Genomic DNA, 21,207 nt, shown 5'->3' with positions numbered 1-21,207 from the left:
TTGGTTGACTATTTCCAAGTCCTTATAGCACTCAGAAGCATGAGTGGTATTGTCCTTTGTGTACCATGTGTGCTTTAACAATGAATAATTCTTGCTCTTTGGAACTTTAAATTTTTACCTTAGAATTCAATATTTAATTTCTTGTGGTACCTTTTAATGTAATGGTAGATATTATAAATCAAAATATTATACAAATTTAATGAAAAAATCTGCAATTCCTATGTTTGCATAGAAATAACTTGACAGTGATGGATGCTGTGATGGTCCAAGGACAAGGAACAACTGAAAATTTGCGGGTGGCAGGCAAGCTTCCGGGTCCAGGAAGTTCTTTGCGCTTCAAAATCACAGAAGCATTGTTAAAAGATTGTATAGACAGTGAGTATGAGTATTCTTAATCATGAGAATGGCACAAATCTCAGCATTTGTCCTCAACAGCAAATAATTCATACAATACGTGTACAAACAATATGTATGTACACACCTGTCTATTAGTGATGAATATTTACAATGTTAAGGAAATCCTGTGTCTTGGTATTCAGTGTTGTTTGATTTAAAGTATCAATACTCACTGTATAACGTGAAAGTAAAGCTAATAACTTTGCCATCTAAAATCACATATCAGAGTGAAGTACTTTCTGATAGAACTTGAAAATGGCTCATCTCTTTGGTATGTGAGTTTTAATCTCTTACATATAGTAGTTCATAAGTAATAATATTTATAATCTTGACCAGAAGTACGTAATGGTAAGATTTATCCTCCTTATTTTTTTCCTTTAGGTTTGAAACTAAGAGAACCAAATTTCACATTGAAAAGAACATTTAAAGTAGAAAATACAGGACAGCTTCAGATTCACATAGAAACCATTGAAATCAGTGGATACCCCTGTGAAGGATATGGCTTTAAAGTAGTTAATTGTCAAGAGTTTTCATTAAGTGCCAATGCCTCTAGAGATATAATTATACTGTAAGTATTTCCTTATAAGATATGGCATAATAAATCACTGACTTCTCAGTTAACCCGTTTTAGTGAATTGTTCAAATATTACACAAGGATATGTTTTAATATTTACAAAAACTCTAAAGTAGTTTATCTACTAATATGTTCCTTTTTGTGTCATTGAATGTTCAGCTAAGGTATTCCTTTGGTTTTGTTTAAAATTATAAAATTCTTCTAAGTGGATGAGATAATCTTAGAAACGAACTTCAATATTATTATCAATGTGCTAAGCTTGAAATGTTAGACTGAGTTTACAGTAACTCAACTACAAAGCAGAGACATGTACCTTACATGTATAGCTTTTTCACGTGCAATCTGAGAATATGTAATACTTAAGTCAGACTTTTTTTAGTGTCTTAATCAGTTTTAGTTGCAGCATATTTAAGCGATTGATTGCTTGTTTTATTGTTAAGTTTATGTAATAAGTATAATCTGAATCCCCTTATGTGAATAATGATTTTATTATTTTTAGTGGATATTTACTTAATAGGTAGCTATATTATACAAAGTTTAATGCTTGATACTAAAAATAGAATGAGGAATATGACACCTTTCGTCGAGGTGCATACAGTTTACAAAAGTAAAATAATTGTGACAGTAAGCAAGGTTTTTAATAACACACCATTGGGAATATAGCCTAGATAAAAGGAAAAAGAAAGGGAAAGAAGTACAGATACTGCTTTCTAGATTAGTGCATGAGAAGCTGATTATTGTTCTTTTTATGTAATTTCTTAAATTTATCCAGGAAGTTCCTGTTATTAACTTCTTGGGACAATACCTTAACTTAAAATGGGAGAGTTGAATAAAAGTTCACTCATTTTATATTGTATTTTAAAGTTGATGGTGGTAGTATTTTATTTGAGCTGTTTGTGGTCTATTCTAAAGCATAGTCTTACTGTTCTCATTCTGTTTTAGATTTACTCCTGATTTCACTGCCTCCAGAGTTATTCGTGAGCTGAAGTTTGTAACAAGCAGTGGTTCTGAGTTTGTATTTATATTGAACGCATCCCTTCCATACCACATGTTAGCAACCTGTGCAGAAGCACTGCCCAGACCCAGCTGGGAACTTGCTCTGTATATCATCATCTCAGGAATAATGAGGTACTTACATTCAGTCAGCACTGGGAGCTGTTTATTAAGTGCCCAGTGTGCCTCAACTTTCCCAAATGCTAAGATACACCAACATATAGACAAAATGCTGACACTATCAGATTACATACTCTCAAAATGGTTAAAAGTGAATCACTTTAGTGGCATATGCAATAAACAATCTTTTTTACTCTTGAAAGTTAAGTAACTGAAGTACACGTTAATTTCCTAAAGAGGAAAATATTCATAATTTATCAGATAAAAGTGCATGATTTGGGTGTATGTTATTATTTTAACATAATTGTGCGCCTAACCAACATGAAACTAATTAGAAATATGTTAAGTCCTATTTTATGTGCAGTAGAGAATCACATACACCTACCTCTAAATTAATTTACAGTTACTGCACATATCCTTTAAGGGACAAAAAAAAGGTTCATTGAGTTGAAATTCAAATTCATCTCAGTCAGGAAAAATTATCCTCCCAATGTTTCTCTGATACAAATTGTCATTTCCTTTATATAAAGCCTCCATGTAAGAGAACATTCTATTAAAACGTTCTATGTAAACCTTTATCCATATACTCTGTTCCTTGTCCATAAAAAAATTTTACAGGCATCTTTGTCTTTTCACTACATTGTTCCTTACCAAAAACTGTCTAATGGCTGATTTTGTTACTTTTGCCTTAACAAATAATATCTTCATCTTCTATACCCTTTCAGTGCACTGTTTCTCTTGGTCATTGGAACGGCGTATTTGGAAGCTCAAGGAATTTGGGAACCATTTCGAAGGCGACTATCCTTTGAGGCCTCAAACCCAACCTTTGATGTGGGAAGGCCTTTTGATCTCAGGAGAATTGTTGGTATATCATCTGAAGGAAAGTATGTTCACATGCTGGCAATCAATTCCCTGTAAATGTATAAGGAATAGCTGATAGAATTACAAAAAAAAAGTAACTTCATCTTTGCTTGGGGAATAGTGTAAAAATAAAAACCTTAATTCTACTTACTCAGTACTATTGTAGTAGCAGTCAGTTACTAGATGATTATGCTGGATAACATGATATGGGTTGTTTTGGTTTGTTTTTTGCTTTTTGCTTTTGCAGTTTTAGTGATTGAACTATGGGCTGTATGCTTGCTATAGGCAAGCACTCTTGAACTGTATTCCCAGCCCTATACCTTGTATTTATTACATTAGTTGGGGTCAAAATAGTCTTATCACTGATTAGATTAAATTTTCAGATAAAGTAAAGCCTAGGAAGTTTTGGTAAATATTCTGGTTTTGTTGGTTTTCCATGGAGTAATTTCTATTTGTGATGGCTGTAGGTACTGTTTACTAAGCTGCAATTTTTCCTTTTTTCAGCTTGAACACACTCAGCTGTGATGCCAGCCATAGTAGAGGATTCTGTGGAGCAGGTGGCTCATCATCCCGATCTGGTACAGGGAGTCACAAGCAATGTGGCCCATCAGTCCACCCACATAGCAGCCACAGCAATAGAAACTCAGCTGACGTGGAAAACATCAAGGCCAAAAACAGTTCAAGTACCTCGAGCAGGACTTCTCAAACAGCCTCCTCACAGTCTGCAAGCAAAACAAACTCCCTTGTTTTAGAAGCAAATACAGCTTCCCAAGGTCATGTATCAGGCAAAAAGTCCAAAGGGGCAAAACAGAACCAACACAGCAGCCAGCATCATAGCCACAGTCCTCTGGAGCAACACTCTCAGCCTCCACCTCCACCACCACCACCAGTGCCTCAGCACCAAGAACCACAGCCTGAAAGGCTGTCTCCAGCCCCTCTTGCACACTCTTCCCACCCAGAACGTGCCAGCAGCACAAGGCATAGCTCAGAGGACTCAGACATCACCAGTCTTATAGAAGCCATGGACAAAGACTTTGACCACCATGACTCCCCATCCCTAGAAGTGTTTACAGAGCAGCCTCCATCACCATTGTCAAAAAGCAAAGGTAATCACCCCTCTGTGTTATCAGAGAAACAATGTGTGAGAGAGAAGCCAGACTATGATCCAGGAGGTATTGGGAGCACAGGTGAGATAAATGATTACTATAGTGAGTGCTCTTTGGTTCAAATTTATCCCAGTATTGAACATCAATTTTTCCATATCACAATTCACATAGAGGTGTCCATTTAGAATTGAGACTGGGCATGGTAGCAATTTGTAATTCCAGCTACAGAGGGGAGGCCAAGATAAGAGGACTGTAGTTTCAGTCCAGCCCAAGCAGGATTAAAAAAAAAAAAAAAGCCCAAGACCTTATCTCAAAAACAAAGTTGAGCTGGGCGCCAGTGGCTTACACCTGTAATCCTAGTTACTCAGGAGGCTGAGGTCTGAGGATCGTGATTCAAAGCCAGCCCAGGAAGGAAAGTGCATGAGACTCTTATCTCTAAGTAACCACCAGAAAACCATAAGTGGCACCATGGCTCAAGTGGTAGATGCTCACCTTGAGCTGAAGAGCTTAGAAAAAGCTCCCAGGTCCAGAGTTCAAGCCGACCCAAAAAAAAAAAAAAAGTTGGTAGTGGCAGCACATACCTGTAATCTCATCTCTGCAGGAAGTGGAGGTTAGAGGATCATCCTCCAAGGCCAACAAAAGCAGACCTATGTGAAAAATTAAACTAAGGCAAAAAGAACTGAGACATGCCCTAAGTGGTTGATTGTCTGCGTAACAAGCATAAGGCCCTGAGTTCCAGTGTCATCCAAAAAAGAAAAATATTATTTCTTAGATTGCTTCTTAAAATTAAAGGTTCGTTGGGTGGTGTCCAGTGACTTTCCTTTTGGCTTCCTATAAGGTAAGCTTTTATTCATTTTTAAAATATTTTTGAGCCAAGTGCTGGTGGCTCATGCCTGTAATCCTGGGTACTCAATAGGGTGAGATCTGAGGGTCATGGTTCAAAGCTAACCTGGGCAGGAAAGTATGTGAAACTCTTACCCTCAGTAATCTACCAAAAAAAACGCCAGAAGTAGAGCTTTGGCTCAAGTGGTAAGAGCGCTGGCTGTGAGCAAAGAAAACTCAGGGATAGCATCCAGGCCCTGAGTTCAAGCCTCAGGACCAGCCAAAAAAATAATAATAATTTAAACACAGGGGGAAAATGGAGATCATCTGCCTTTTAACTCAAAAATAGTATTTTCAGCCAAGCATGGTGGTGCAGAACAGCTATTCCTAGCAATTGAGGGGTAGATGTGGGAGAATGGTAGATTCAAAGCCAACCTAGACTAGATAGCAAGATCAAAGCTCAGAAAAGAATATTTCTACAAAACCTTTATTTTAGAGCACAGGTTGGCAAACTGGCCAACAGGCCAAAAAAAAAAATCACTGCCTGTTTATAGAAGTTTTATTGGAAGACAGCTGTGGGTATTCATTTATATCTTGTCTATGGATGTTTTTATGCTACAGAGGCATTATGGAGAGGTTTCAGCAGAGACTCTACTATCCCACAAAGTTGAAAACTTTTTGTCGGGCCCTTTAAGAGTAAAACCTTGCTGACCCCTACTTTAGCTTTCTGCATACTGTCTGTCCTTAGTTGTCTATTTCAGAGTGACATGTTACCCCAAAATTTCAAAGCTTAGCATACCCTCATTTACTGTCTCATGGTTCTCATATGTCAGGTTAGCTGAATCCTCTGGCTTTCACCAGACCTCTGGCTAGGAATGAAGTTATCTTAAAATTCACTTGATACTTCCACGCTAACACAGGTGGTTGTTGACAGGATACAGTTCTTCAGGAATACAAGGCACAGTTCCCAACAAGACTGAAGTGTGAAATATTTATACAGCTATATCTGTAGGTATAAATATATCCCCAGGCCTTATTCAAGTACCTCCCTTACTCTAATTTACCAAGGAATTTTTGTCTCCACTTTACACAAACAACAGGGAGCTTGCCAGTCCAAAAAGACTGGAACAAGCCCTGATATCCCAGAACTACTTTTTTCTCAGAGAATTCCTTTAGTCCCAGTGATATGAAAACTATCTTGAATCCTCTTATAATTATATGCACTTTTTTATAAATCAGTATTTTAACAATTTTAAATTAATTAAATTTTAAGTTAAGCTTTTTTTGGGGGGGGTGGGTCAATCATGGAACTTGAACTCTGGGCTTGAACACTGTCCCTCAGCTCTTCAGCTCAAAGCTAGCACTCTACCCCTTGAGCCACTGCACACTTCCTAAATTAAACAATTTTAAAATAATGTTTTAAACAGAAATTACCTTCCTCTATAGATATCTTTTTAAATTATTACTATAAACCTTCATATTTTAGGGTAATTTTATAATAATACTTAATAACAAAAAGCTCTTTTGTTAAAGTTACTTATTGTATTTTTCCCTATTCAGGGTGTGAATAAAATAAGCATATATCTCTTTCTTATCACAAAAAGTGGGAAAATTAAGTTAAATATTCTGTGTTAAAATAGGCCTCTGACACCAGGCAAATCCCAGCTTTGAGAGAGGATGATAATAGTCCAAGGCCAGCCCCAGGCAAAGCATGAGACCCTGTCAGAAAATGACTAAAGCAAAGATGTGAGGGACATGTGTCAAGTAGGAAAGCACTTTTCTAAGCCCTGAATTCAAACCCCAGTACTGCCAAAATAAATGAATATAAATAGGCCTCTCATGATAAGTCCACTTATTTTCAGGATCATTCATTTAGAAATTAGATTTTAAAATGAAAAAGTATTGTTGGAATTTCATAGTGGTCTGAGAGACATCCTACTAAAAGATATTTAATAATGGAGCATGGTCAGCAAATTGTTAATGATACATGAGGCCATGAGGAGACAATGCTTACAACCTGCATATGTCCACTGCATAAGGCCACTGTCTTTGTTTCCCTTCCTACTGCTTTGATTTGGAAGAAGGAGCCAGAATCTGTTTTACTTTTCTTAAATATTTTTGTTTTGTTTTTTGCCGTTCATGGGGCCTGAACTCTGGGTCTGGGCGCTGTCCCTCAGCTCTTCAGCTCAAGGCTAGCACTCTACCACTGGAGCCACAGCGCCACTTCCAGCTTTTTCTGTTTATGTGGTGCTGAGGAATCGAACCCAGGGCCTCATGCTTGCAAGGCATGCACTCTACCGCTGAGCTACCTTCCCAGCCCAACTTTTCTTAAATATTTTTATTGAAGTGTAACATGCATGTAGACAGTCTTTAAAATGAACTTTTGGACTAGGGATGTAGCTCAGTGATCAAGTACTTGCCCCATGTGTATTAAGCTTTAAGTTCGATTCTCAGCACAACAACAGAAAAGAAAAAATAAAGGTGGGCAAATGGGACTCCACTAGTAGTTTGTCCCTGTGTTCCCAACTACTAAGAAAGCTAAGATTGAGAAGATAACAAATTAAGGCCAATCTGAGCAAAAGGTTAGATAAAGTCTTGCTAACTTTATCTCACCAGAAAAGCTGGTGGTACACAACTGTAATTCCAGCTGCATTGAAGTTCTTAAGGAGGATTGCCATCTCAGGCAGCCCTGGGCAAAAATACAAGACCCTACTTGGAAAGTAACTAAAGCAAAAGGTGCTTGGGCATGGTAGAGTGCCTACTTAGAAAGCATGAAGGCCTAAGTTCAACCTCCCGCCCCCAGAATCACTAGAAAGGGGATGGGACATTGATATGAAGTTGCAGAATTGTAATATATCATGAAACCTTAGCTTTCAGTTCGAGAGAACTTTTATAATTTTTCACAACCTACCACCATATCCCTGCATATGGTCATCATGTTGATATGAAATGTATTTCCTTTCTTAAAATATCCCATCCCCCTTCAACCCCCAGGATCACAAACCACAACAACAAAAATCCCTCTTACAATGAACTAATATGTCTGACTTTTATAGGCCTTTTATACTGACCATTGTTCAAGTTCTCTATGAGCTTTCCTTCTCTAGTTGGGCAGCTTGCAGGCCTTCTGGCTATTTTCTTGGCCTCCCTGCAGTCACTGTTCCTAGTGGAAGGTGCCCAGGAAAGCCCTCTGCTATTATCCTGAGCAGGGATTATGTATCTGGACGGTTATTAGTCTAGATTTCTGTGGTTTTTCTCACCTGCAACATTTAAACTTGTTTGACTAGAAAAAAGCCAATGCTAAACCGAGGGATAAAATCCAAGCACAGTTCTCAATATCTGTGTTAAGCAAGGAATGATGGTATCTATAGCCATTCTCATCTTGGACTTTGGCAGTTTAGTGGGCAGCCTTAGCAAAGGCAGGACTCTGTAGAGTCATATAGTCAGATGCAAACCCAGACTAAATCTGCTGCTTACGAACTAGGTAACTTTGGAGACAACTATATTTTGGGATAATATTGTTTTTACTTTTAAAGTAGAATAGTTTCTACCTATATTATACATATCACAACTCAGTAGTTACTATTAGTGCAGGAAATGGTACATACGCTTTAGCTTGCTGAGTTGAAAGTGGCCTTAGAACATCCTAACAGATTGTCTATTCAGAACTTGGTCTTGGGAGTAAGAAATGAAACAAGCAGGTGATTAAAGACAGTCTCCTAAGAGCAAAGCCAGAAGCTAGTAGGCAGCCAACCTGACCATATGACAGGTAGAAGATCCATGTGGTTATTAGCCAAAGCAATGGCAGAACAGTGCTCCATGGGGCCTGGAAGTTAGAATATTACATGTGACCATGGCATAGTTTCTATAAAGCATTAGCCTAGAAACCAGGTAACTATGGTTGAGATAAATTCTTTTTGTCTTTTCTTTTTTGATACTTGGGGATTGAACCCAGGATGTTGCACTTGCTAGGCAAGCACTTTGCCAGTGAGCTACATCCCAGCCGTAGAGAGACGGATTCTTATAATGGTCTCTAATTTGTACGTGTATAATATTTACGCTGAACCTGTATTTTCTCTATTCTTCAATTTTTAACATGAAAAAATGCATATATTTGGAGGAAATATTTTAATATAATTATACTGTTATTACTAAGGTGTTGAACAGAAGGGTTAACATTTCACAATCCAGGCAATTAGTACATTTCTTCTTTTAGACAAAGCAACTCCTTCCTTTGCCTTCCTCCAGTTTCCTCCTCCCAGCCCTGCCCACAGGTTACATAGTTCATTTTCCACATAGTGTATACTGCATAGTATGATTGCATTTGTTCACCCTTCCTCCCTCCCTTACTGTACCCCTTTGCCCCCCAAAAAGAAGAAACCCAAGAACAAAAACAACTACCACCAACAAAAACACATTTCTATTTCTTAGAAAAGAAATCTTTTTTCTTTTTATTATCTTTAAGTTGTACAAAGGAGTTTCCATTTAACAAAGCATGGATACAATATACCATCAGTGTCACTCCTTTCAACATTCTTACTCTTCCCTCTTTACCCATCCATTCCCTCTTCTTAATTTGTAAGCTATACATTTTCTCCCTTTTCATTTATCTACCCCTTTCCCCCAACCCATACCTTTCAGGTACCCACTTCCTAGTGTTTTATTTTGTTGAACTTTGATTTTGCCTTTCTAAGGAATTACACTATTTGAGATCTTTAAATCTAACATTTCAGTTAATACATTTGTATATATTTGCATACCACCCAACACGTTTACTGATAAGTTTATTAGCCAAATCTAACTTCCCCATATAAGGGAAAACATGTATCCTTTGTCTTTCTGGATCTGACTTACTTAACACTTCTTTCCAGGTCTTTCCATTTCTTTACAATTGATACAGTATCATTATTATTATTGGTAGAGCAAAGTTCCATTTTGTATAGATACTACATTTTCTTGATCCATTCATCCATTAAGGGACATGTGGGTTGATTACATGCCTTGGCTATGGTGAATAGTGCTACAAGAAACATGAATGTGCTGGTGGTATTACTATAATATGGTTTGCAGTCTTTTGGGTAAATGCCCATGAGTAGAATTGCTAGATCCTACAGGAATTTCCACACTTTTCCAAACTGTTTTAACAAGTTTACATTCCTACCAACAGTGTATTAGTGTTCTCTTTTGACTGCATCCTCACCAGTATCTATTATCATTTGTTATCTTGATAATGGCCATTCTAACTGGGGTGAGGTGGAATCTCAATGTTGTTTTGATTTGTATTTCCTTTATGGCCAGAGATGTTGAGCATTTTTCATGTGTCTGTTGGCCATTTTTACTTCTGAGAAGACTGTTTAGCTCATTAGCCAATTTATTAATTGGGTTGTTGGATTTTTGAGGGTTTAATTTTTTAAGATCTCAGTATATTCTGGATTTTAAGCCATCGTCTGATGTGTAGCTGGCAAGTCTTCTCCCATTCTGTAGGCTATTTTTTAGCTTGTTAGATATGTCCTTTGCCATGCAGAAACTTCTTAGTTTTTTTTGTAGTCTCATTTATCAAATCTTTCTTTGATTTGCTGGGCTTCTGGATCTTTACTCAGAAAGTTTCTACCTGTGCCCAGGAGCCCTAATGTTTTCCCTATTCTTTCCTACAATAACTTCATGCTTTTGGGTCTTACCTTGAAGTCTTTGATCCATTTTGAATTGATGCTGGTATGAGGTGATATATAAGGATTTAGTTTCAGTTTTCTGCATGTCGATATCCAGTTTTGCCAGCACCAAGAGGCTTCTTCCAGCCTATGTTTTTTGATCCCATATTGAATATTAAATGGCTGTAGGTATGTGGGTTTATTGCTGGGTCTTCTGTTCCATTGGTCTTCAGGCGTGTTTTGTGCTAGTATTAAGCTGTTTTCATTGCTGTGGGCACTATTCTACTTGTTATTGAGTGCTTTTGCTATCTGGGGTCTTTTTTGGTTCTATATGAACTTTTAGATTGCTTTCTCTGTCTCATTGAAGAATCATGTTGTGATTGTCCTGGGTATTGCTTTGAATTTTACGTTGTTTTGAGCAGTATTGCCATTTTCACAGTGTTAATTCTCCCAATCCAGGAACATGGAAGGACTTTCCATTTCCTTAAGTTTTATTCAATTTCCTTCTTTAAATTTTTTAAGTTTTCACTACAGAGTTTCACATCTTTGGTTAATTCCTAAGTTCTTTTTTTTTTTGAGGTTGTTGCAAATGGAGTTGCTTTTTCCTGATTTTAATCTCAGTCTTCTCACAGTTGGAGTACTAAAGAGCTTCTGAATTTTGTGGGTGGATTTTATACTCTGCTACCTTACCAAAGTTTTGAATCAGCTCTAGTAGCTTGGGGGGTAGAGACTATAGAGGCCTTTAAATACAGGATCATGTCATCTGCAAAAAGGGATGTCTTACTTCTTCCTTCCCTATTTGGATCCCCTTTATGTTTTTCTCTTGTCTTATTGCTTTGCTTAGCAATTCCAGTACTATATTGAAGAGGAGTGGAAAAAGTGGATATCTTTGTCTTGTTCCTGATTTGCAAGGGAATTGTTTTAGTTTTTACCATAATATTGGCTGTAGGTTTGTCATACACAGCTTTATTATATTAAGGAATGTTTCATGTATTCCTAGCTTCTCCAGAGCTTTTATCATCAAGGGGTATCAGATTTTATCCAAGCTTTTTTTTTTTGATCTATTGAAATGACCATGTGGTTCTTGGCCTTCTGTTGATGTATTATATTTATTGACTTAGCTATGTTGAACCAGCTTTGCATCCCTGGAATGAGTCCTGAATTATGGTATTTTTAATTTTTTTTTAAAAAAAGGAACAAAGTCAAAAGGCCAGTACATCTGAGAACAATGATGTTGATCCACCCATAAGAACATTCTAGACATGACTATACTATGTTTCTAACCCTAATGTTTGGTATTGCTGTTATATCTTTTCTCCAAGGAGAAAAACTCAATCTAAGAAAGGAAGTTTGTATCAGAGCATAAGGGACCCAAGCTCCAGTCTGTGATTCTACCTTAATATTATGCTACTGTGTTCCATCATCAAAAAACAGAAAGAGACCAGAAGTGGGTACAGGCCTATTTTTCCCAGTACTTAAGAGGATAAGGCAGCATGAGGCCAGCCTTGAACTATATAGCCCTGAGTCTGAACTCTAGCACCAAAAAAGAAAATCCCTGCCCCATCCTACCCCTTCCCCTCCCCCCCCAAAAAAAAGAAAATAGTCAAGGCTTTGGAATAGTCAGATTCCAAAGAGCTAAAAATTCTGTACACTGAGACATGAGACTGTATTTACAGAATAACCCCTTAGCTGAGGGCCAGCTAAGGTTCACTGTGGCACTGCTTCATGTGTATACTATTTTTCTGCATTATACACTGCAGCATCAGGCTGAATAGTAACAACTAAAGTTATATTAAGATATTACTCCTACTGGACAGGGGCAGCCAAAAGTCATGGGAGTGTAAATGCCATGTCCTGTTGTCAAGAGAGTGATGAATGTGCCAGACTACATGAAATTAGCAGGATAGAACAGGACCTATTACCTGAAGGGACTGTGCAGTCTCTTCCCAGAGACTGGACAAATCTGCAGGTTACAGCAGTGAAGCCAGGCCCAATATGTAGGATTAGTGTGGGTGCAACCCAGCCTAATTGTACAAAGTTCCATGTACAAACACCTGATCAGTCATCCCTCTCCCTTCCCAGCTTCCTGTCAGTCAAACAAGTAGACAAAAGCTATACTTCAATCCCCTTCATCCAAAAGCATAGTATCTGCTCTGTTCAGTGCTGGTGAAGTTTGTTCACTGTTGTTTCATGTTCTATCCTCTGCTGTCTGTATAATCCCATAGGCACATAACCAGTCCTTGAAGTAAGCTGATTTACTCAATGCAGAGAGAAGGGCTAGTGTTAAGTTTTGGGAATAAAGTCCTCTGCATACAGCTTGCTATCTAGAAACAGGAAGTACACTGGCTTACCCATTCATGAAAGTCTACCTCTGAAAGGCACAGCCTATAGGCTCTTTTTAAACCTTACTACAGGAACCAGTAGTAGTGATACCACTTGGGAACTTGTTAGGAATATAGAATCTTGGGCCCCACCCAGACAACTGAGGATGTGTTTACCATAATCTCCATGTGATGTGATAGTTCTTGGAAGGCAGGCCACTGTTCCATCTAGTAGTTATTTGGGCCGGGAGCTGTTTTTTTTTTTGGTTTTTTTTTGGGTCCGGTCATGGGGCCTGAACTCTGGGCCTGGGCACTGTCCCTCAGCTCTTCAGCTCAAAGCTAGCGCTCTACCACTTGAGCCACAGTGCCACTTCCGGCTTTTTTCTTTTTGCTTATGTGGTGCTGAGGAATCGAACCCAGGGCCTTGAGCATGCAAGGCAAGTGCTCTACCATTGAGCCACCTTCCCAGCCCCGGGAGCTGTTTTTTTAATTTCTAGAATAAAATCTGAGCTCTTATTGAGCATAATAATTAAATAATTGCACTCTGGATGGTATAAACTTTTAGTTATGCAGCCATTTTCCCCGCAGTCCTGTTTACCTTATCAGTTCTTCTGCCAAGAATTGTCTACATACATAAGAATGTTTGTATTCAATCAATGTAAGAGAAATGAGAACAAAATAGGGTATGAATCTCCTTGCAAACATGATTAATTCCTTTCCTGGGATAGGAGTAAAAATTGTTTCACTTCATACAAACTCTTCTAACTTCTATTGGACTGTATGTATCTGCCTGAGCAGTACTGACTTTTAAGCTTAAAGAGCTCCTGAAAAGTTTTCTTTATATATGTTTTGAGGTGTATTTTATCATATTCACAAAAAGGTATCATTTCAAAAATGGGGTGTGTAGCATAAAGATTGAAATGAGTAGTACTGATCCTATGAGTCTGTGAAGTGGTCTCAGTTGGTCCATTTAGATCCTTCACACAGCCAAAAGAGGAGGAAGAAGAGCAAATTCCTGCCAGTTGGTGATTCTGTAGATATTCTCCTGAGATGTCCCTTCTAGGTATCATAAGTGATGGTGAATTGCCTGACCTGCATCTATAGCTTCTGAGGCCTAGACATGTTGAGAGACACCATTTGCTAGTAACAAAGTCCCCCAGCTAAATCTTCAGGGTAGAAAGAAAATGAAATGATTTAAGTAGGAAAATAAACAAATGAAATAGCTCTGTCAGATTAGGTATTACAGATTCATTTATGTACTACTTAGTTGAGACAAAACACAAGCATGACATACTTTTTATAGTTCATACCTTGCCTACTTTTTAAAACAGGTAGTTTAAATTATTTAAGTATATGTAAAACAATGAATAATAGTTCAAAATTATTGAGGTGTTTCATCTATTTTTTTGTTTTGATTTTCTGTTGGGGGGGGGGTTTAATGCCACTACAACAGAAACCTAGAAGGAAGTTAGTTACTTGTGTTGAGCTGCAAATTTGGGGTAAGGCCAAAAGAAAATGTTATTATCTGGTTTCAATGTAGGAAAAGAGACATAGGAAATCATGTGAGAAAATAGACTTTACTTGTGTTAGATTCCTCCTTGACTTTGAGGACACTCAGTAATTCAATTGACATCATGTCTATGTTGAAGTAAACATGAGAATACTCTTCACATATACATTTTGTTTTGCCCTTTGTAAAACCTGACATGGCAACGTTGTCATAACTCTTCATATATTGATGCTCTTCTTAGATGTACCCACCATATTTTTAGTGACGCTGAGCAAGTACTGCATCAGTCTGTTCATAGTTGAGCTATACTGTCAGGTCACTGTAAACAGTGAAGAGTCCTCTGTCACAATTTATTTTTTATTTGTATCTGTACTGGTACTAAATTCCAACCCTTATGCTTGCTCCATTTCCCTGCTCACAGCTGTCACTCTGTCACTTGAGCCATTCCTCCAGCTTGCCTTTTGCTAATTAATTGAAAATGGAATCTTGCAGACTTTTCTGGTTTTGAACCAAAATCCTCACATCTCAGCCTCCTAAGAAGTTGGAATTACAGGCATGAGCCACCAACATACAACCTCAGTCACAAATAAAGCTCTTGACTTACTACATTCTTATTTACACTAATCCCAAAATTCTGTGCAGGTGGAGATAAATGTTTTTGTCAATAAAGAATTTTGAATATAATATTTAATTACTTGGAAAAATATACTTACATTTTAAAGCACAGAAAAAAGTTTCATTCTATTTTTAGAACAGTCAGGCATAAAGGCAGCAACTGTACACCTGATTATGAGGCTAGCTGCATCATCTTTCCTGGCCCATGCAAAATATATTCCTTCCCCAAGTTGAGATTGATTAGTATTAGCCATTCACACCTTGACCAGTGATTGCCAGATACTAGCAGTGTGAAGTATATGCCTCTTTCTCAGGTTTCCTGCCACAGTAACTGAGTGGGCAGTAAGTATTCTTTTTCTTAAAGTACCAGCATACCTTAACTTCCCCATACCTTGCTGCTCTTGTTAGCACAATGGTGAAGAAAGAAGTTTATATTAAGAGCTCAAGTAAAGCCATTTGTTTTCCTTCCAGATCCAAAACTTCCTGTCAGACTTTGTAAAATTTGGGCATGCCAGGTGACAGGAAAGGCTCTGAGATAATCAGGTGGAACTTCAGAAGATTCCTAGGTTTGTTTTTCCAACTTGCTATGTACAACTTTTTGGAGACACCCTTCCCCAGAATCAGGGCATGAAGATAGGAAGAAAGAATGTTACTCAAGACCACTGGCTAACTGCTTGCCAAAGTCTAGTCTAGCTCATCATAGTAATTGTGTCTATAAGCAGGCTTATCATTTTGTTTGTACATGGGCTTATACTGGTTCATTGTTGGTGATTAGAATTTAATGTCAAATGACTCTTCCTCTTTTCAATTCAGACATGAAAATTTTATGATTCTAAAGGTATTGTTACCATAGGATCTTCAGAGCGAGAAAATTATTAGTTGTGTTAAATAAAAATTCATATCTGCAGATTGCTAGAAACAATTTGAAGCATAAAACCAAAAAAGTAAAACAGTATATCCACATCCATTGAACTAGTAAGTCCATATCTGGAAATTTAACAGAAGGAAATAATCTTATTTATAGTGTGTTATAAAGTAAAATTGTGGGAAATACCTAAAGGTAAATTATGGGAAGTATCAAAATGCCAAGAACATGGAATTTGTAATTACAGTATACTGACCAAATGTAGCACATCATGTAAAATACTTATATTAGCAGTCAGGCAATTGTGGCTCACTCTGGTAATCCTAGCAATTCAGAAGGCTGAGATCTAAGGATCATGGTTTGAAGCTAGCCCAAGCAGAAAAGTCCATTGAAACTCCTATCTCCAATTAACCAGCCAAGAGCCTGCAGTATAAGTGTGGTTCAAGTAGTGGCGCACCAGCCTTAAGCAGAAAAATACAAGAACAGGAGTTGCTGAATTCAAGCCTCATTATTGGCATGCATGCTTGCATACATGCATAAGCAAATAAATAAAATTATGTTAAAAGTGTATATCTGTGATTAAGGATTTGACAGAAAAGTGTTGTCCAGTTCCATAAGTTATGTTATAGTCTGTTTTCTCAATGAATGAAATAAGGTATAGCAATGTCTTCTTGTAAGGTAGACTTTTGTAAGCCAGCTATTTTTCTTTCTTGGACAAGATATAAGATGAAAATATTCCAGTTTGGGGCATAGCATATTTAGAAGAAAGTTGGAGTTAGGAAGAGTGGCTTTCAGGCCTAATGGACCTATTATCTGCATAAGAAAGAAATGTGTGTTTTAGGTTTTTAAAACTATAGTCAATAATTCTTTATACATTCTTTTTGCTTTTAAAGTTAAATGAGACACGTGCACATGTGCATATACATGCATAGATATTTGTTTTAAACATATTTTGAGATGTAGATTCATATACAGTTGTAAATAATAATACAAGATCCTGTGTCCATTTTACTCATTTTTTCCTTAATGATAACATGTTGTGAAATTATATTGTGATACTGCAACCTGGATAGTGGTGATGCAGCCAAGACAGTACTTCCTATACCACAAGGATGTCTCATGGGTCCTTGTCTAGTCACAACCACTTCCTTCCCCACCCAGCTTACTCTTTAGCACCTAACACTAATCTGTTCTCCATTTCTGTAAAGTTTTGTCATTTCAAGAATGTTGCCTAGCAAAAACAAGGCCCTGAGCTCAACCCTCAGTACCTCAAAAAAAAAAAATTCAAAAATGCAGACAAACAGTATGTTACCCTTTTTTTTCAGGGCGAGGGGAGGAGGCCAGTCATGGGGCCTGAACTCTGGGCCTGGGCGCTGTCCCTCAGCTCTTCAGCTCAAGGCTAGCACTCTACCACTTGAGCCACAGCGCCACTTCCAGATTTTTTCTTTTTGCTTATGTGGTGCTGAGGAATCGAACCCAGGGCCTCAGGCATGCAAGGCAAGCGCTCTACCACTGAGCCACCTTCCCAGCCCGTATGTTACCCCTTTGAGTTAACTTTGTTCACTAAATATAATTCTCTGGAGACTTATCCATTTTCTTCTCTTGATTAATGAGTATAGTTTTTTAAATCATTTGCTTATATTTGGATTGTTCACATTAATATGTATAAGGATGCTATAAATACTTGTATATAGATTTTTATATAAAAATAGGACTTGATTTCTCTGGGATAAATACCCAGAACTCAATTAATTGGGTCATATTATAGTTGCATGTTTCGTTTTTTAAAACGCTATATTACATTGCCACCAGTCCTGCAGGAGTGATCTAGCATTTTCACTAGCATTTGGTGCCATCATTATATGTTCAGCCATTTGGATAAGTCTGTAGTACTATATCTTGTGGTTTTAATTTGCATTTCCCTAATGGCTAATGATGTTGAACATATTTCCATGTGTTTTGTTTTGTTTTACTATCTGAATATCTTTGGGGAAATATCTTCTTCATAGCTTACCTAAAATTTCTGTCTTTTTTATTTCATAAACTTCTTTGCTGAGGCTTTCTATTCTTTCATTTATTTCAAGCATGTTCAAAATTGCTTACTGAAGCACTTAGAATGGTTGCCTGAGTGTCTTCATCAAATAATTCCATTGTATTTGTTGTCTTGGTATTGATGTTATTTTGTCATTTACTTTTTTTTAAACCAATCCGGGGGCTTGAATTCAGGGCCTAGGCACTGTCCCTGAGCTTTTTTTTGCTCAAGGCTAGCATTCTACCACTTGAGCCACAGTGCTGCTTCTGGTTTTTCTGTTTATATGGTACTGAGGAATCAAACCCAGGGCCTTGTGCATGCTAGACAAACACTCTACCACTAAGCCACATTCTGTCGTTTACTTTTAAGAGCTTCCTGGTTCGTGTTACGAAGAATGACTAGATTGAGACCTAGACTCTTGGGGTATTAACATGCTAGTGAGCTTTTTCTGATACCTCTCCAGCAGGGGAAGGACAGAGGGATGGGCTTTATTACTTGCCGGGTGGAAAGCTGATTTCCTGCTTTCCAAGTTAGAATTCCTAGATGGGGTTGAAAGTTCTGACTTCCCAGGTTATTTCCACTGGCAGTGGGCATTGGGGAAAGTCCAAATTCTCAGGCATGCAGTCTTCTCTGGCACTATCTCAATAGGGAAGGGAAGTAAAAGGCTCACTCCTTAGTGCCTGGTAAAGTAGGAGCTCTTTACCAAACTGACTGGGAATAAAAGACTCTTCTCAGCTCTCTCTGACACCTCCATGATGGGTTTTTTGGGGTGCTGTTTATAACTTTGCAAGGATGAAGTCTCCTCTTCCCATAGAGCTTTGGCTGGCATCTTGGAAATGAGACCACAGTGTTTACTGTGATGTTTGGCTGGAGTAGAGTGATTGTCTGGATTGCCCCCTTCCCAGCCTAATCATTAAAGACAGCTGGCTTTTGTTGGGTATTTTGTTGTTGTTTGAGGGTAGATATCTGTGACTAAAGAAAAGTGCCCTTCTCTAGTCTGTTACCTTCTCTTCATCTTTCTGGGCTACTCAGTGTTTATGTATATGTCCAAAGATTTTTATGTGCTTAGCAGGAAAAATAGGGGAAGGCACAACAATCCAATCTTACCAAAAGTGTAACATCAGAATTTGTTTCCCAGTTAGAGTAAGCCTCAAGCTCTAGTAAGCATAGAGGCTGAAATAGGATTAGAAAGCCATTGGTAGAGATTTGTAGTGTAATCTTACACTCATTGGCCAGATCACTAATTCTAGAAAAGCCTCTCATAAAAAGCTAATATGATCTATTTATTGATGGGATAAGTTACTTAGAAAGAATTGAGATGGGATAAGCATTTTAACTATGGTAGCAAATCTCAATAGGTCACACCTCTAGTGTGTTTTAATGTTAAGACAACACAGAACTGAGGTGTGCAGCTTGACAGGCACTCCTGAGCACTATTCAAGAGTAGAAAGAGTGGTAAGGTCTAATCTCTATCTTAAGGTACTTAGCAAAAATCCCCCTCCTAGAAGTACAAGAGCTATGATAACTAAACCAACTAGCTGCCCTCTTCTGACAGGGAGAACCCTAATGTCCCAGACTTAACATCCCACTTACATTTTCCAATCTAATACCTCATTCATCAGTGTGAAGTAAGTGATAAAATGACATTTCCCAAAATCAGGTAGTGCCTTAACTTACTCTTTTTTGAGATAAAGCTCAGTAAACTTTTTCTGTAAAGGGTCAAGTAGTAAGTGTCTAAGACTGAATGGGCCACAACCTGTGCTGCAAATTCTTCTTTGTTGCTATTTTTTATAGTCAGCTCTCAAATCATCCAAAGCACAACACAGGCCAGAACTTCTGTTCTAGATGCCAAATTTTGAGTCTTTGGTACCAATTAATAGTGGCATTCCTTTGGATAAATCATCAAACTGTTTCTTTTAAAGATGTGTTTAGAAATGGTAACCTGCACAGAATGCGTTAACATTTGGTGGCCAGTGCCACTGTAACCTGTCCACATGCCTAGAAGTTCTGCAAGTGTAATCTGAGGTTCTGAAATGAGAGGATTTTTATTTTTGTATATCCATCTTGTCCTCAGGTCACCTCCATGAGGCCAACATTACGCTGCTCAGTATTTTATTTCCAGCACATGGACTATAGTCTGGAAATATATTGTGGTATAGTTATCATTTGTCTTGGTAGTATCCAGATCTTCTAAAATACTAGGCTTTTCCTAGTCAGTTTTACTCTGTCCATACACTGTGTAGCGTTACGTAGTATTTATTCCTGTGCGAGCTGCTATACTAAGGGCTTTTTGTAGTTGTTCCATACAACCCTATGAGGGTTTGTCTCTGTCTTATACCTGAGAGATCAATATCATACAGCTACCCAGAAAGCCAGGGCTGGAACCAGCTATTATGGCTCTCTGGCTGAGGTTCTTAGCACCCTCCAAGTAATGCACATGGAAGCTCATTCTGTGTCACCTCTAGGCTTCCATCTCAAGGCTCTCTGGTTTTCACTGCCATGACTTATCAAAGCTCCACCAGAGGTGGAGACAGAGGCACTTATTTGTCAAGTCTACTAACTTTATCCAAAGTCACCGAACAGTAATATACTTAAGATAGGTTATGTTCCATGTATATAAAATATATCTCAATTTTTTTTATTTTTTTGGGGGGGTCCGGTCGTGGGGCCTGAACTCTGGGCCTGGGCGCTGTCCTTCAGCTCTTCAGCTCAAGGCTAGCGCTCTACCACTTGAGCCACAGCACCACTTCTGGCTTTTTTCTTTTTGCTTATGTGGTGCTGGGGAATCGAACCCAGGGCCTTATGCATGCAAGGCAAGCGCTCTGCCACTGAGCCACCTTCCCAGCCCTCAATTTTAAAAATAATCTACTTGCTGGGCACCAGTGGCTCCCACCTGTAATCATAGCTACTCGGGGGGCTGATATCTGAAGATCTCAGTTTGAAGCCAGCCCAGACAGAAAAGTCCCCATGAGACTCTCAACCACTCAGAAACCAGAAGTGGTGCTGTGGTTCAGAGCACTAGCCTTGAGCACAAAGAGGCCCAGGCCCTGAGTTCAAGCCCCATAACAACAACAAAAACAGCTACTCAGTGTGCACCAGTGGCTCTCATCTATAATCCTAGCTACACAGGAGGCTGAGATCTGAGGAATGCAATTTGAGGCCAGCCCAGACAGGAAAGTCCCTAGGACTCTTATCTCTTATTAACTAACCAGAAAGCCAGAAGTGGAGCTGTGACTCAAGTGGTAGGATACTAGAAGTGGTAGAGAACTAGCCTTGAACAAAAAGAAGCTCAGGAGCAGCACCCAAACCCTGAGTTGCTCCAGGACCAGCAAAAAAAAAAAAAA

The 21,207-nt window shown here is 38.3% G+C and overlaps 1 protein-coding gene across 1 annotated transcript in view; it reads left to right on the top strand.

Annotated features, from left to right (window-relative positions):
- Nucleotides 1–21,207, top strand: part of Tmem131 (transmembrane protein 131) — a 184,041-nt gene that overhangs the window by 144,142 nt on the left and 18,692 nt on the right. The window contains exons 27-31 of the mRNA XM_013019812.1: nt 233–375; nt 778–964; nt 1,913–2,098; nt 2,809–2,967; nt 3,449–4,050. Of these exons, the coding sequence (XP_012875266.1) occupies nt 233–375; nt 778–964; nt 1,913–2,098; nt 2,809–2,967; nt 3,449–4,050 (1,277 nt within the window). The remainder of the gene's footprint in view (nt 1–232; nt 376–777; nt 965–1,912; nt 2,099–2,808; nt 2,968–3,448; nt 4,051–21,207) is intronic.

Source organism: Dipodomys ordii, unplaced genomic scaffold (assembly GCF_000151885.1).
Source record: "Dipodomys ordii isolate 6190 unplaced genomic scaffold, Dord_2.0 Scaffold47, whole genome shotgun sequence".
Classification (NCBI taxonomy): Eukaryota; Metazoa; Chordata; class Mammalia; order Rodentia; family Heteromyidae; genus Dipodomys; species Dipodomys ordii.
The sequence above is the reverse complement of the archived record's forward strand: the minus strand, read 5'-3'. Positions and strand labels throughout refer to the sequence as shown.